General features: G+C 35.9%; 1 protein-coding gene across 3 annotated transcripts in view; it reads right to left on the bottom strand.

Moving 5' to 3' along the window:
- FAT3 (FAT atypical cadherin 3) overlaps positions 1-15,811 on the bottom strand; it is a 537,424-nt gene that overhangs the window by 128,323 nt on the left and 393,290 nt on the right. For all 3 annotated transcript variants that reach the window (XM_051986799.1, XM_051986800.1, XM_051986801.1), the window contains exon 4: positions 653-967. In XM_051986799.1, coding sequence (XP_051842759.1) covers positions 653-967 — 315 coding nt within the window. The remainder of the gene's footprint in view (positions 1-652; positions 968-15,811) is intronic.

The following is a 15,811-nucleotide window of genomic DNA, read 5'->3' as shown; positions in this document are numbered from 1 at the left end:
AGCTCTCTTTGTCAAGCTTTGACTTAGTATATATACAAAGTGACACTCGGCAATTGTGAATATGACCAATTTCTCTCTGTTGTACTAGAACAAAATGAGAGTGAGGATGCAATTGTACATGTGAAGGTGAGATAGAGAGGAGGGAGTATATGGATGCATGTACTTGCATATGTTGATCTAAGATGATTGGAGAACACTAGGGAATTGAAGCAAGGGAGGGAAAAAATTATTTTATGCCGATTTTATGCCAATATATCCAACATGGGGCTATGGGTGAAGCTTCTAGAAATATTACAAATCACTAGAGAAGAGTAATATTTATTTATAAGCCTTTGTCTCCAGGACAGCATTTCTTTTCATATGTATCATGGCACTACTTATTAGCAAGATTTACTACATACAAGAACATATACATGCATATCTATATGAATGAAAATTGAATAAGATATTCATCCATTTCTTTTTTTTAATAAATGAGAAATTGGATGATAAAAATGGAAACATACATATATCCATACACACACACACACACACACTTCCCCATGTCCCCCCAATCCCTGCTTCTCTCTCTCTCTCTCTCTCTCTCTCTCTCTCTCTCTCTCTCTCATACACACACAGACAGTCTTCTGATTTTGGATTCAGAAAGTCTTACTGTGAGGATGTCGTAACTCCCTGCCGTAAATTGCTTCCTGGAAGAGACCATGCCAGTTTTGGGGTCAATAAAGAATTTCCCATCATCATTTCCATCTACGATGCTGTAAGATATTTCCGCATTGGGACCTTCATCTTTATCAAATGCAAAAGCCCTGTAAATTGGTTCTCCTCTTTTTTTTCGATCCCGCTCTGGCAGCTTGATCTGATAGACTTTCTCTGGGAACTGAGGTTTATTGTCATTTTCATCCAGAACCTGAACCACGACCCAAACTGTTGATTGCTTTGGAGAAGAACCACCATCAGTCACGGTCACCTGAAGCAGGAGAAAATTAGAGCTATGCAGAGTTAAGGTGTTGGGGCACTCGACTATAAATTTGCTTTAAAAACCAAACCAAACCAAATAACAACAAAAATTTATTTCGTTCATGCAAAGCATTTAGCAGAATTTCTTTTCTTTTTGCATTTCAGGATGTAGAACATCTTATTCCCACTAATTAAAATTTCTATGTAATCATCACTCTCCTTAAGGTTTGCAAAGCATACTTCTCCCAACATGAAGCAAATGTTAAGTCCCATTTTACAAATCCAATTCAATATGCATTTAGTCAGTGCCTACTATCTATAAAATCTCTGTTTATAATGGAGGGTTCTTCCCTGCACCCCTCCAATGTGTGTGTGTGTGTGTGTGTGTGATTATGATTGAAATACAGATCAAAGATTAAGAAGAGGAAAGGTCCTTAGAAGACATTTGGTCCAATGCCCTTATTTTCCAGATAAGGTAGTAGAGGCTTTGAGAGAATAAAGTGATTTAATTATGATGACAGTGAATAAGCATCAGAGGCTGGGCTGAAACCCATCACTTCCTGAGGGAACTCTAAGATGGACTTAGGTCCAGCATTCTATCCAATGTTCCATGCTATCTCTTGAGGTATCAGGGAAGAACATTATTCTAATCCAAAGCTTCTTAAATTGTGGGTCACAAAATTATGATTTATTATCTGTAGTAAATGTTTGATTTGAATACCTATTTTATATATCTCCATACAAACGGTCATGTAAAGATTTCTTGGACAAAAAGGGATAAGAAGTGGAAAAAGTATAAGAAGTTCTCTATGTATAGAACCCAACAAGGACAAATGAAAGTTAACACCATTAAGAGCTCAGGTTTATAAAAGTGGCCCACTCCCATACTTACCAGGTAAATAGATAAACCAGATTCCCTTTGAAAGAGGGGGACAGAGCATCAGTTACTAGAGGGTGGCAATATGTTTTGAGGAAAGAAGGAAGGAAGATAGGAAGATCAACCTTTTCTTGAACTAGACCAGGTTAGAGTGGTGAAGTTCTACCTTGGAGAAACAACCACTAGTGTATTTCAGCTGACACTTATAAAGGGCTCTGAGGTTTGGAAAGGGCTTTACTTGCATTTTATCATTAGAATCCCTTAACACAACAAGGAATTAAGTACTACTGGTACTAACTATTCTTTTTAGATGTTGAAACTGAGGCTCAGATAGATTGACTGATTGTACTATAATCAGAGTTGCTTAGTGATAGATGGATTCGAACCCAGAGGGTCCTGACTCCCAGACTAATGCTCTGTCCACTCACTCTGCCAGCCTGTAATAGCTCCTTTAATAGCTACTTCCTTAGAACTTTTGGTAATTCTTATTTGTTTACTATAAGCTATTCTGGAAGAATCTGTCATTCTTTCATTCATTACCTTGAATTAGACAGCTCATTAATCCAAAATATGCTTTCTGAGGCTCTAATGAACACAGATGCATTTGGCATGAAGAAAAAAATATAATGGTGAATTTCAGCCAAAGTCTGTAGTATTTCATCAAATAAAACAATTTGACAGCACTCAATGAAAAGTGGGAAAATATATGGGGAAAATGAATTGGGAACTTTTATGTTTTTCCTCCTCAATTGGTTGGCTAACCATTTCACTTCCTCTAAATCATTGGGAAGGGGGTGGGGATGGAGGGAAGGGTGACTTGAAATAAACTCTTATGGGCTTCAGTAATGAACTTCTTTGAAAAAATCAATCAAATTTTCTTTCTTTCAAAGCTCTTTCTCCATTTGTGAGATTTTCCAGAAGACATGAGGCAGCAGCAGATATGAAAGAAGGCTGGAAATTTTGCTTTTTTGGTTAATTTTCTGACATACTGCCTCCTGGAGTGGCATTTCCTGCTGGTGGCAGTGAAATTGAAACGTTATACTTGCTAGTCTGGCTGTGCTAACCATTACACACTGATTGCATTGCTGCTTAACTACTCTGTGGTCTTTTTTCTACTTAAATGTCCCTGCCCAACTTCCAGCTAACCCCCGCTGTCCACTCACACAGAGCACAAAATCACCTTCTCATCACCTATCAATAATGCCCTGCAGTTGGATTCAAGATATAACATTGTAGACTTAGTGGGAACAGTGTCTGTGCTAACGGATTTCCACAGAGAAGACAAGATTACATTAACAATGTTTCACCCCCTTCCATGATTCTTGCCTTATTCTCAGCTCTTGCTGGCATTTTCATGTAAAGAAGATCTGGATTTATAAACTCAGGCTCTGAAATCCAGTCTGCTGACAAGAAACCGCCGCAGCTAAATGGGTGAGACTCCTTAAATTAACCAACAGAGAAGCTTCAGCTATACTCTTAACTGGTTTAGGGAAAAAAGCAGATGTAGAGCATTGAATGAATGATCAAAAATCTGAGGTCTTAATCCACGTCCCACTATTGGGCAGCTTCTTTTCAGGTCTTTGATACTATAAAGTATCTGCTGCTGTGGACCTTTATTTTTATTACCTTATTTTTACGTCATTTAGATATATGCCCAGTAGTATCAGAAAGATCTGAGTTCAAATCTATCCGTAGATACTCACTTTTGTTTATCTTAATCCCTTGGGGAAGGAAATGGCAAACTATTCCAGTACCCTATGGACAGTATGGTTCATGAGGTCATAAAGAATTGGACATGATTGAACAACAGGAAGGATCCCTGGATCTAAGGTTATAGATATTTTTGTCACTTTTTCAGTATAATTATAAATTACCTCTTTAGAATTTTGGGGGCCAATTCACTGGGCCATTAATTTATCACAATATTCCTTCTAATATTGATTAGTCTTACCCTTTATCATATTACTCCACAGGGTATAGTATCTTCATCTTTTTTTAAAAAGATTTTCATATTCAAAACACATGCATAGATAGCCTTCAACACTAACCCCTGCAAAATTCCACTTTCCAAACTTTCCTCTCCCTTCCTTTCCTCCACTCCCCCAGACAGCAAGCAATCTGATACATGTTAAATATGTGCAATTCTTCTATACATATTTCCACAATTATCATGGTGCACAAGAAAAATCAGATCCAAAAGGGATAAATGAGAAAGAAAAAAAAATGCAAGCAAACGACAACAGAAAAAGTGAATATATTATGTTGTGATCCACACTCACTCTCCAGAGTTCTCTCTCTGGGTGGAGATAGCTCTCTCCATCACAAGATCTTTGGAACTGGCCTGAATTATAGTACCTTTGCCTTGTAAAATGAGGATCCATGAAGTAATAGAAGTGTGTGGGATTTCCATTTGGAATAATGAAGAAAAAACTAAGGTGTGTATCACTTTTTTGTCTCAGAAATTCCAGCACTGGACAGATAGTCTAAGGAAATGTTATATGGACTGAAACATAAATGCTTAATAAATGCTGGTTAATCATCTGCTTAACTGAAGACAAAGACAGAAAAGTCCAAACTGGGCCAAAATATCAATACCCTTTATGATAGGAAAGAAATGAAAACAAATTGGTTTGGGAGTATTCTTTAAATAAAAGCTGAAAAGAACCAGAATATGTATATCATATACGTATAGATGTATGCAATTAGAAATGGCAAAAATGAAGAATGCAGAGAAACACAGGGAAATTTATAAGAACTGATACAGAATAAGAGAAGCAGAACCAAATGGGAATTATGCAGAAGGGCTACAACAATGTAAGCAAATTGATTGTTAAATGAAACCTAAACTATGAACTGATAAATCAGTAAAGGTATCTTAGGAAAGAGATAACATATCTACCTCTTCCATCATGGCAGACAGATGGGGGGTGGGGAGAACTATGTAAGATGCCTATATCAGATGCTTTTGCTTAATTATTATTCTGAGTGGGGCATTCAACGTGGCTAGAAATGACTGCAATGTAAAGAAAATTAACAGTTTAATAAAACATTAAAATAGAGGAAGATGAATGAATTCTATCCAATAAAAGAGAGCTGAAAGAAGCACTGTCATCAATTTATCATTATGCTACACTGGCATGGGCATATTGGAAGGGAGGGAATTCATTTGTGGAGAACTGTGGAAAACAAATTCCTACCTTTTCTATTTATCTTTATTATTTATTACTTTTTTTTTAAATCACCTTTAGTGTCAGAGGGGGACAAACCAGTGTCACCTGTGATGTTGATGGAACATCTCAGAGTTATTTGATACCTCTATTGCATTTTCTTGCCAGTCCCTGAGAAGTCTACTCCAGAGCCAAGGATGATTTTCAGCCATTTTCAAAGCTTAGTAGTTTTCATTTACTAACCTCAAAGGGAAAAGGATATAAATGTCCCATTATTAATTCCCTCAGGCCAGCTTGTCTGCCCTGGCCACATTTTATACCAAGCCTAATAACCATAAAGGATTTCATCAGATTCCCAGACTTCATTTTAGATGCTGTCCTCTTTCTTAGTCTACTGGATGAAATTAGCCTCTTCTGAAGGAATAACAGTCCAATTCAATGCACTGGGGTCTTAAGGGAAATTAGTCAAGAAAATACCCATTATCCCTTATTAATAACAGAAGAAATAAGCTATTATTTAAGAATGAGCCAAATTCTTTTTATTCTGATGTAGGTGGCCAGAAGAAGTTCACTCATCTCATTCCAGGTTATCTCTTGGCTCCATAGATTAAATAATACTTTCTTCATATAACTTAAGATTTAGAAAAAGCATAAGTCAAGTTCTTCTTGTCCTTATATAGGTAGCCAGGAGAAACTTATTTCAATTTTGGTTTTGCTTTTGGCATCAAAAGTTAAATAACACTTTCTGAAAAGTAACTAAAGATCCGGACAAGCAGCTTATAAAAGTATTAATTTTTAGTAACTTAAAAGATATAATATAATTAATTTCACAGTTAAATAATATATTCATATTTTGAAAATAATAGGTAATGATGGGAATAGGAGAGGGGAAAATCAATACAATGTAAAGATAAAAAGACAAAATTGCATAGTAGGGATATTTTTTTTTTTCAGGGGGAGGGAGGTTTCTCAACCTCTAAAATGAGCAAATTGTAAAGTGCTACAACAAAACAAAACTGAGAATTCTGAGCACAATGGTGTCAATCAATAAAGGCAACAAAGTTTTGATATATGGATAACTCAGCCCACACATTCTTGTCTGTCTGTCTGTCTTTCTTTCTTTCTTGGCAATTGGGATTAAGTGACTTGCCCAGGGTCACACAGCTACTGTTAAGTGTCTGAGGCTATATTTGAATGCAAGTCCTCCTGACTTCAGGACTGCTTTTCTAACAATTCTTTCAATAAATATTTATGAATACTTATGTGCTGGGCATTGGAGCATGAATGAAAGATAAAATGTGATCCTTACACAGGAAGATATTTAATCAATATGTGCATAGCACTGTGGTAGGTAGAAGGAGAAGGATAAAATTTATTTTTCTAAAAAGCTTAGTTTTTCATTTAATAAAATCTATTCTTTTTCCTCCTTATTTTCTGCCCACTCTCATACTGGATGAAAAAAAAAAAAAACCTGCAACAAATATTCAAAGTTGAACAATACAAATTCCCACATTGGCCTTGTGCAAAAATAGCTGTGTCTCATTCTACAACTTGAACATCAGTGCTCAATGTTGGAAATCATTGTAGCAAAAGCCAGGAACTGATGCTTTTCATGCTATCAGAAATCTGATGACTATGCCCCTCTTGAATGAGAAATGAGCTTAGGAGGCAAGAAATAATGAGATTAAGAAGTATGCTGCACTTGATGGCAAACATTCCATTAAAATAAGTTTAATATATAAATACAATAGGACACTTAGTATTCCTCTTTTTTTTTTTTTCTGATATCACATCTTGAATCTTGCAAAATATCTTATGAGCTAGATTTCTTTCTTAAGGACCAAGTGTATTTTATTTATTTATTTATTGTTTGCTGAGGCAATTGAAATTGTGATTTTCCCAGGGTCACACAGCTAGGAAGTGTTAAGTGTCTGAGGCCATATTTGAACTCAGGTCCTCCTGACTTCAGGACTGGTGCTCTGTCCACTGCACCACTTAGCTGCCCCAGGGACCAAGTCTTAAACCCAAATCACTCTGGCCTTCATTGATTGGCCAACAATAGGTCTAAGGTCAAGTGACTTGGTCACTGTTTGGGCATTAACTGGCTCAGAAAAATATAAATAGCAATTGTTTCTGTTTTTGCACAGAAGCCTCAAGGGTCTTCCCCTCCCAGATGGATCTTTTTTTTTGCCAGGGGTAAAAGAAGCTATTCTTTGCTTCAATTCTTACCTGGCCTTAGTCAAACTGAGATCTACTAAAGACCTTAGCTTAAAAAAGATCAAGATTTCCCATGCATCTAGGGCCATTTCCAGTCTTGGACAAGTCATAAAACGTTTCTGGAAGTGACATTTGAGATGAGCTTTAAGTGACAATAGCTAAAAGAAGAAAAGAAAAAATAAAAATGAAAGAACACTATAATCTTAACAGAAAGGCAAGACGAACAAGATAAATACACATGAAAAGTTAACAATATGTATCATATCTTAGAACAATAATTAAATACCAAATACTCTGAGTACAGAGGCTGATCTAGCCAGTAATATTTCATGAAAGAGAAGAACAGTTCAGCTAAATCTCAAAGAATGAATGTGTGAGGTTTGGAGAAAAAATGAGATGGTGAGAAAACAGTATTCTAGTAAGAAGGCTTGAGTAAAAATTCAAAGGTGTTACATTACAGGCGATATTTGCCTGATTACAGGGGATAGCCTGATTGGTGGTCTTATATAGTCTGATCTGTGTGAAGTAAAGGATCTGTGCAGAGGAGGAGCTGGAGACTCAGCCCACAAGGTGCAGAGGACTGAATAAGAGGCTAAGGAATTTAGACTTCATCGCTTTTTTTAATAGGAACTCTTGAGAATTTTGAACTTGGGGAGAGAGCTACAGAAATGATGTAACTATTAATATTTAGGATAGAATGAAGGCAGAGAGGGACACTAAGACCAGTTAGAAAGTTATTACTATAATTCAGAAATGAATTGATGTGGGTCTGGGCTGGGGGTGGGAAGTGGTAAAAGTAGGAATAGAAAATTAGGGAGAGCTGTGAATGACATAAAGGATATGCTGATGGGATTTAGTTGTTGATGTGATATGTGGATACTAGATGAAAGATAATAGCTCATTATTAAGTTCTAAACCTAGATAACAGAGGGAATGGCTATCAATGGCAGAAGTGACAAGAGGGAGATACTTGGGGCAAATGTAATGAGTTCCACTCTGAAGGTGCCAATTTCTCCACTGCTTCAATGGCTCATAGCAGACTCCCTATTAAAATTTGAGCTTTATGAAGACAGGGCCTTATTTTGGTCATTGTTTAATGAGTACCTTCAGTATTTAACATAATGCCAGGCACTCAGTAAATGCTTAATAAATACTTGTTGACAAATGGCTTTGAGAAAGGTGATTGTGAAAAAGCTCAAGTTATCTGTGGCAAATTGTTAAACAGATTGCCCTCGAACATTCTTCTTTCATAGAATCACTGAATTTTATCATTAGGAAGTGCTTGAAGATCATACAGTTAAAGTCTTCCATGTAAAAACATGAATCCTGTAAAGTAGTTATTCATTTTTTGCTTGATAATAGTCAGGAATGGGCAGCTCACAACTTAATGAGGATAATCACTGTATCTTTGGGCAAGTTGGTTGACACTCCATTTCTTCAAATGTTAAATAAGAAAGTTGAATGTGATGAACTCTAATATCTCTCAATATCATGGCACCTCTACTTTTATAGTTTATGTTTTGAAGCTAAGTGTAGAACTTTATGTCTATTCCTATCAAATTTCACTTTATTGGTTTAAGCATATCATTCTAGTCTGTGAAAATGTTACTGAATTCTGATTTTGTCATTCATTATATTAGCTATCCCTCTTTTTTGTGCTATCTGTGGACTGGATAAAAATGATTTCATCTGAATACTGCTAAAAATGTTCACTAGATTAGGGCTAAGTACATAATTGTACAGTATTGTATGCCACCAGAGGTTTCCTTCCAAATGGACAATAATCTACTAATCAGTATCTTGAGATGCAATGATTATTCAATCCTGGATATACAACTATACTGTCACCTTGCCCCATATCTTATCATCTTGTCCAACAAGATATCATGACACCCTGAGCCAAATGTTTGTGTTGAAATATAGCTATAGTGCATCTACAGTATTTTCTGATCTATTATTGAGATAATTTTATTAAAAAAGGAAAGGAGGTTCGTTTGATATGACATGTTCCTTCCTATTCCTTAGTGATTTCTAGTCAGTTAGCAAGCCAACAAGCATTAGTTTGTTGTTATATGTCAGGCTACGTATTGGGAATGCAAAAATGACAATGACCTTGAAGGAGCTCATACTCCAGTGGGGGGAGACAACATGCAAATAACTAGATACACACAAGATATATATATATATATATATATACATATATATATATATATATAGATAGATAGATAGATATAGATATAGATATATAGAGATAGAGATATAGATAGATAGATAGATGATAATTTCAAAGGGAAAGGCATTAGTGGGGTAGTGGGGGGGGGAGTGATGGTGCCAGAAAGCATCTGTTGAGGAAATCTGGGATTTGGGCTGAATCTTGAATGCACTCATGGAGACTAAGAGGAACAGGTGAGGAGAAAGAGCTTTCCAGCATTGAGAGACAGCCCAAAAGCTTCAGAAAGGTAGGAGGAGCCTCATGTTCAAGGAATAACAAATAGGTGATTGCAGCTATAATATAAAATATGAAAATGGCAGGAAAGTTAGAAAAGGTCAAGTTATGAAAAGCTTTAAATGCCAATCAGAGGAATTTATATTCAATGCTGGAAGTAAACTAGAGTGGGGGGTGGGGAAGAATGGTATGGCAAAACTTGGCTTTAGGAAAATCATTTGACAACTGAGTGGAGAATAGATTAGAATGGGTAAAAGACCCAAAGGCTTGGATTAGGATGGTGGCAATGTAACTGAAGAAAAGAAATATAGGAGAGTTATTTAGAGAAAGACCCTACAAGGTTTGGCAGCTTACTGATTGAGTATGTTCAGTGAATGAAAGAAGAATAGAGTTTGATTTTAAGACTGTAAATCTGGGTAAGTGGGATGATGACTGTATAAGTACAGAAAATGGGGGGTTAGTCAGAGAAAGAAAATGAGTTTTCTTTTCAATATATAAAATTTGAGAAGTTTATGGGTCATCACTTCAAAGCGTTCAAAAGGAAACTGGAAATGGGAGATGTAGCTCAGGAAAAAGGTCTGGATTACATATATGGAGAATTTGGGAATGATCCACATAGAAATGATAATTGAACCCACAGACGCTGATGAGATTACCAAATGAGAGGGCAGAAAGCAAAAAGAGAGGTTTAAGAGGGAAGGAAATGAATTAATTATGTAGTAGGTATTCCAGAAGGCAAAATGGAAGAAGCTGGCGAATTGCCTGTATTGGTTGGAGGAGAAAGCAAGGATGGTGACTTTGCATGTCTCTGCCTCACTTAAATCCAGTTCACTTGGAAGTCGACATCACTTTCCTGATGTCATTGGTTTTCTTAGAGAATGAAAAAGACAAAGTTTCTGGAACCACTAATGTTTTCTACAATGGTAGTGGGGATGCTAATCAAGTTATAGTTTAGAGCTGGTTGAAACCACATTTTCCCCCTTTCAGTGTTAGCCCTCATCCTATTTTCAGGGAACTCTTCCACTGGTCATGATTCTTCAATTTCCATAATCACAAATACAGCCTTTCAGTGTTCTGAGATATAATTTAGCTGGGCATGGAAATTTAAACTTGTTTAAATTAACTGGATGCTTTTTACTATTTCTTCATCTATCTTAGAATTTAATTCCCTTTTGACTATAATTATGCAGACCTTTCTTGTCTGAAGACTTTCCTTGACAAGTGTAAATGGGAATAAAATAAGATCTGAGTAGATCTGCTTTTTCTCAATTATCTTTAAAAATTACATCATCTGCCAGTGAGCTTAATTTTTTCCTTCCTTTTTTCTTTATCCCCAAACAACTAAAGATAACAATTATCCATTCCTGTCTGCTGACAACCCAGCTCTAACCTTTTTGTTTTTCATAGCATTTCCTCAAACCTAATCTTATTCTAAGATTTAATCTTCCCCAAACTATTTTTAGTTGTTATTTTTGATCGTTCTTGTGGTATTTCTCTTTTGTTTCTGAGACAATGCTATCCATTCTACCTCCTATCCCAAACCCTTACTCTCTTAAGCTCCTAGAGCATATATTCTTTCTCCAGAGTATTTTGAGGCCATTTCATTACTTTATTCATTTAGACTTGCTCTCTGAGCAGACCATGCTTTCTAAAATCATTTTTCCCCCTCTTTCTCTGTCTACCAAAGCTTATTCCAAAGCCCTTGGTAGCATGTTCTTAGGTAGCTAATAAAGAAGAAAACTATAATAAACTCTTTCACACTGAGGTAATAACACATGAATGTATTATACTTCCTGAGGACATTTCTGGTCTGGAAGAGAACAATATTTCCATTTAAAATGCTGAAATTTTAGTTGTTGAGCTAGATGGGCAGGAGAAAATTTGGAAAGGAAGGATACCCCATGGTTCCTATAATCCTCTTCAGAGATGCAAAAGGCCAAGACTCTGGAGTGGAGACAGATTATAAAGTACATCCAATATATCCATGTGCTATGGAGACTGTCTTCTCAGCCACCTTGAGAAATACTGTGGTTAACAATTAATAAAAAGCTACTTTCTGGTATAATGGATTTCCAGAAGGAATGGTCCCGAACAGGCCATAAATTGAAGGGGCATCTTTCTATTATGAAAGGACAGGACCCCCTTGATTCACAGCTATGGGCTCTAATAAATTAAGTGTAATTGTCTGAGAATAAGGCTTTCTATTTGTTAACAGCACAACCTTCCCCATTGTCCACCATTTTTATTAAAAACTGACTCCAGAAAAAATAAACTGTTTTCTTTAACTTTTTGAACTAGTAATGATTATACTGTAGTCAAGACAAAAAATATTTATTAAACATTTGCTCTGTATCAAGCACTGTACTAAGGACTGAGAATACAAAAAGACACCTCCCTACCCTCAAAATACTAGATGTCTATTTGGGGAGGAAGGAACAACATATAAACAATTATGTACACACAAGAAATTGAAGGTAATCTCAGAGGCGAGACATTAACATTAAAGGGAACTGAGAAAAGCTTCCTTGCAAAAGACTGGATTTTAAACTTATACTTGAAGGAAGCCAGTCAATCAAGCCAGGAGGCAGAGATGAGGGCAGGCATGCGGGACATACTGTGAAAACGCACCTTTGAGAGCTAGGGGAGAGGAGGTGAAAAGCAGGAAAGCCAGTGTCAATGGTCACAGAATATGTGGAAGGGAGTAAAGTATAGAAAAATTGAAAAGATAAGAAAAGACCACATTATGAAGGGTTTTAAAAGTCAACATTCTTATATTTGATCCTGGAAGTAATAGGTAACTACCAGGGTTTATTGAAAAAAAGAGTATCAGTTCGAACTGCACTTTAGAAATATTATTGTTATAGATGAGTTTGGAGGATGTCTTGGAGTGGGGAGAGACTTGAGACCAATGCCCCAACAGCTAATGTTAAAAAAGGGTAAAGATAAGGGGTCCTCAAACTACGGCCAGTGGGCCAGATGCAGCAGCTGAGGACGATTATCCCCCTCAACCAGGGCAATGAAGTTTCTTTATTTAAAGACCCACAAAACAAAATTTTTGTTTTTACTATAGTCTGGCCCTCCAACAGTCTGAGGAACAGTGAACTGGCCTCCTATTTAAAAAGTTTGAGGATCGCTGGTAAAGATGATTTTTAAAATCCTTAAATTCTTTTTGGCCTTCAAAATTTCTCATAAACATTCAACACATAAACATCACAAGATACCAATGAAGCTAATAAAAAAAGGTTTTTATCTTCCTTTCACAGTTGGAGAAACAGAGAAATAACAAGTAAATAAATGACCTTCCCAAAGACTATTTGAGAGTAGTCTTACATTTCAGAACTCTAGCTAACTCTGTGCTCAGACTACTGTACACTTTGGGGAAGAGAACTCCAAAGAACAATAAACAAAAGATTAGATCTCAATAGGGGTGAAATCCCTGAAGCAGATGAACTTTCTAAAAAATGAAATCACCAAACTAAAATTAAGCTTCTCTGACACACAAACATACAGTACATGAAAAGGAACGGGAAACCAGCAGGAAACATACAGCCCTGAGTGACATTCTGCTATTTCTCTTAGGATATAAGGTTGTTTTGCTTTGATGTATAATTTGGCATTGAGAAACCAATTAGAGATGATGAGACAGGGGTAGTTCTGGTCACTTTCTCTTACATTTTGCCATAACTCATGGGAACGATACATTTAAGGATTTCATTTTTTTTTTGTCTGAATCCATTCTTCCCCCATTATGATCAGGTAATAGATGTATTCAACCTTGAAAATTATCTTGCTTTTCAAAAGCTTTGTTTTTTTACAGACCTGATGAATTGCTTATTTCTATCCCCTGTAATTAGAAATGCATGAAATGTTTCATATATTAGACAACAAAGACAGAAATTGTTGGATAACTCTGAGAATACATAAAGTTATATGATAGCAATATAGCACCCCACATTTTGGGGTAATTGGGATTGTTTAGAACTGTGCTTCTTTTATAAAACTGAAAGGGAGAAAGACCTCTAAAAACAGTAATTCTTAACTCAGGAAGACTGAAACCTTCTCTCTCATTCTCCATTAGCAAACATTTATTAAGTAATCACCATGTACTATTTCAGTGAGACCAAAAATAAATAATGTATGAGATAAAGTTGTTCCCTTAAAGAAATTTAAATATTAGTTGGGGAGAAGGAAGAAGCAATGAAATTGTGTTAAAGGTATTTACCAAGAAACATAACAATTGTTACAAAAACATCCAGCAATTATTTACTGATTACTTGCTAGCTTGTCAGGTAGGTACTAAGCATTACATTTACCAGGTATTTATTTATTAACTGATATTGAGAAATATGAATAGTATTGTGATAACCTATACAATTATATTTGTATATATTTATAATTATAGTTTTAAGGCACAAGATCTTCAAGAGTCTCTTAAGTAATCAAAGCAATGCAATACAATTTGAATATATAAAAATTAATTTTTTTCCTCCATAGAAAGCCTACTCTGATGTGTCACTGGGTCACTGAAATGAGCCTGGGATTTTAAAGGCTGTGCCAAACTTGGTGGAAGTTCAGGTAGATTCTATGACAATGAAAAGGCTTTTGATTATTGCTCTTGTGAAAGATAATGTGTGTTGTCCAAGGATCAACCTAGCTAATTATGGAAAGCCTCATTAACTAGTAAGCTGGTCAAAAGATGATGAACTTTTTTAATCACAGCAACCCAGGAAACAAAAGTCCAAAAAGTTCCTTTGGTGTGTGTATTCTTCTCTGCTTCTATGGAGACAGTGAGTAAAAAGGCAGGGGGAGAAAGGGAGGGCTTCTATACTCCAAATATGTGATTCCATATATGGAAGCATGGCTCACTTGGTATCTTGTTGGAGCAGCAAATAAAAGAATTGGCAGAAATGTTTTTATTCATGCAAAAGAGAAAAAAAAAACATTTCTTGAGGTAGTTGTTCATGTCACCTTGAAATGTTTACAATAAACATTTACAAAAAAGACTACTAGGAAGATAATTGTAGATTAAACGATCAGACAACATTCTTTGTTGCAAAGAAAAATGTTAAACAAAGAACTCAAAAAGTCCTTCTTAATTAAATCAACGTTAATACATAATATATTTAATGGTAGACATAGGAGAGGACAGCAAAAATATGCTAAAAAATCAAATCTGAAGTATTCCAATAAATATTCAATAAACATTTGATAAGTACCTACTATGTGTAAGGTATGCTGGAGACACAAAGGGGGTGGGGGGGAAAGGACATAGTATGTAGGCCAATAAGTAAATACAAGATTATAGAAAGGAAAAAAGCACCAAAAACTAGGGCTATAAGAAAAGCCATGACAAAAAAATGACCCCTGACCAAAATCTTGGGGATTCTAAAAGGTATAAAATAGGCATATTGTAGGCAGTAAAAAGACATTGAGAAGATAGAATGTTATGTTTGTGGAATGGCTAATGGGTTCGTCTAGATATAAGACAGAATGTATGAAAAGGAGCAATGAAATAAGTCTGGAAAAGTAGGTGGAAACCACACCGGTACCAGGCTGAAGAATCTGCATTTTATATTCAAGGAAATACAGAATGAATAAAGGTTCTTAAATGGGACAGGACATAATAACAAATATTCTAAAGGAAAATCATTTAGACAGTTGTATAGAGGACAGACTGAAAAGATGGAAGACTGGGAGAGACCAATTAAGAGAATACTGTGGAGGACCTCAACTAAAGTTTTGGAGGAAAAAAGAAGGATGGCTCTAAGAAATATTATAAAGGGGAAATCAATATGATTTGGCAACTGATCAGATACAGAGATCATAGGACAGGAAGACATTAAAGATGATTTTGAGGTTAAGGAGAGTAATAGGGAATATCTAGGAAGAAGTATATTATAAGATTGTTGAGGGCTTCTAATGCAGATGAAGGATGATTTAACTGGACCTGTGTTTTAGAAAATTAATTTGACAGTTGCTTAGAAAATGTTGCATATCATCATGATCATTATGCTTAACAGGTTGGAAATGCAGTGTTCACTGATGGGTCCAAACCTTAGTACCGATTGTCAAATGAGCTACCAATGAGGTCAACTTCTACATTTTTATGATTTGAGTCAGTTTGCCTTGCTTAGGCAGCCTAGTGGC

The sequence above is a fragment of the Antechinus flavipes genome, chromosome 3, assembly GCF_016432865.1.
Source record: "Antechinus flavipes isolate AdamAnt ecotype Samford, QLD, Australia chromosome 3, AdamAnt_v2, whole genome shotgun sequence".
NCBI lineage: Eukaryota > Metazoa > Chordata > Mammalia > Dasyuromorphia > Dasyuridae > Antechinus > Antechinus flavipes.
This window is presented reverse-complemented; position numbering and strand designations above follow the sequence as displayed.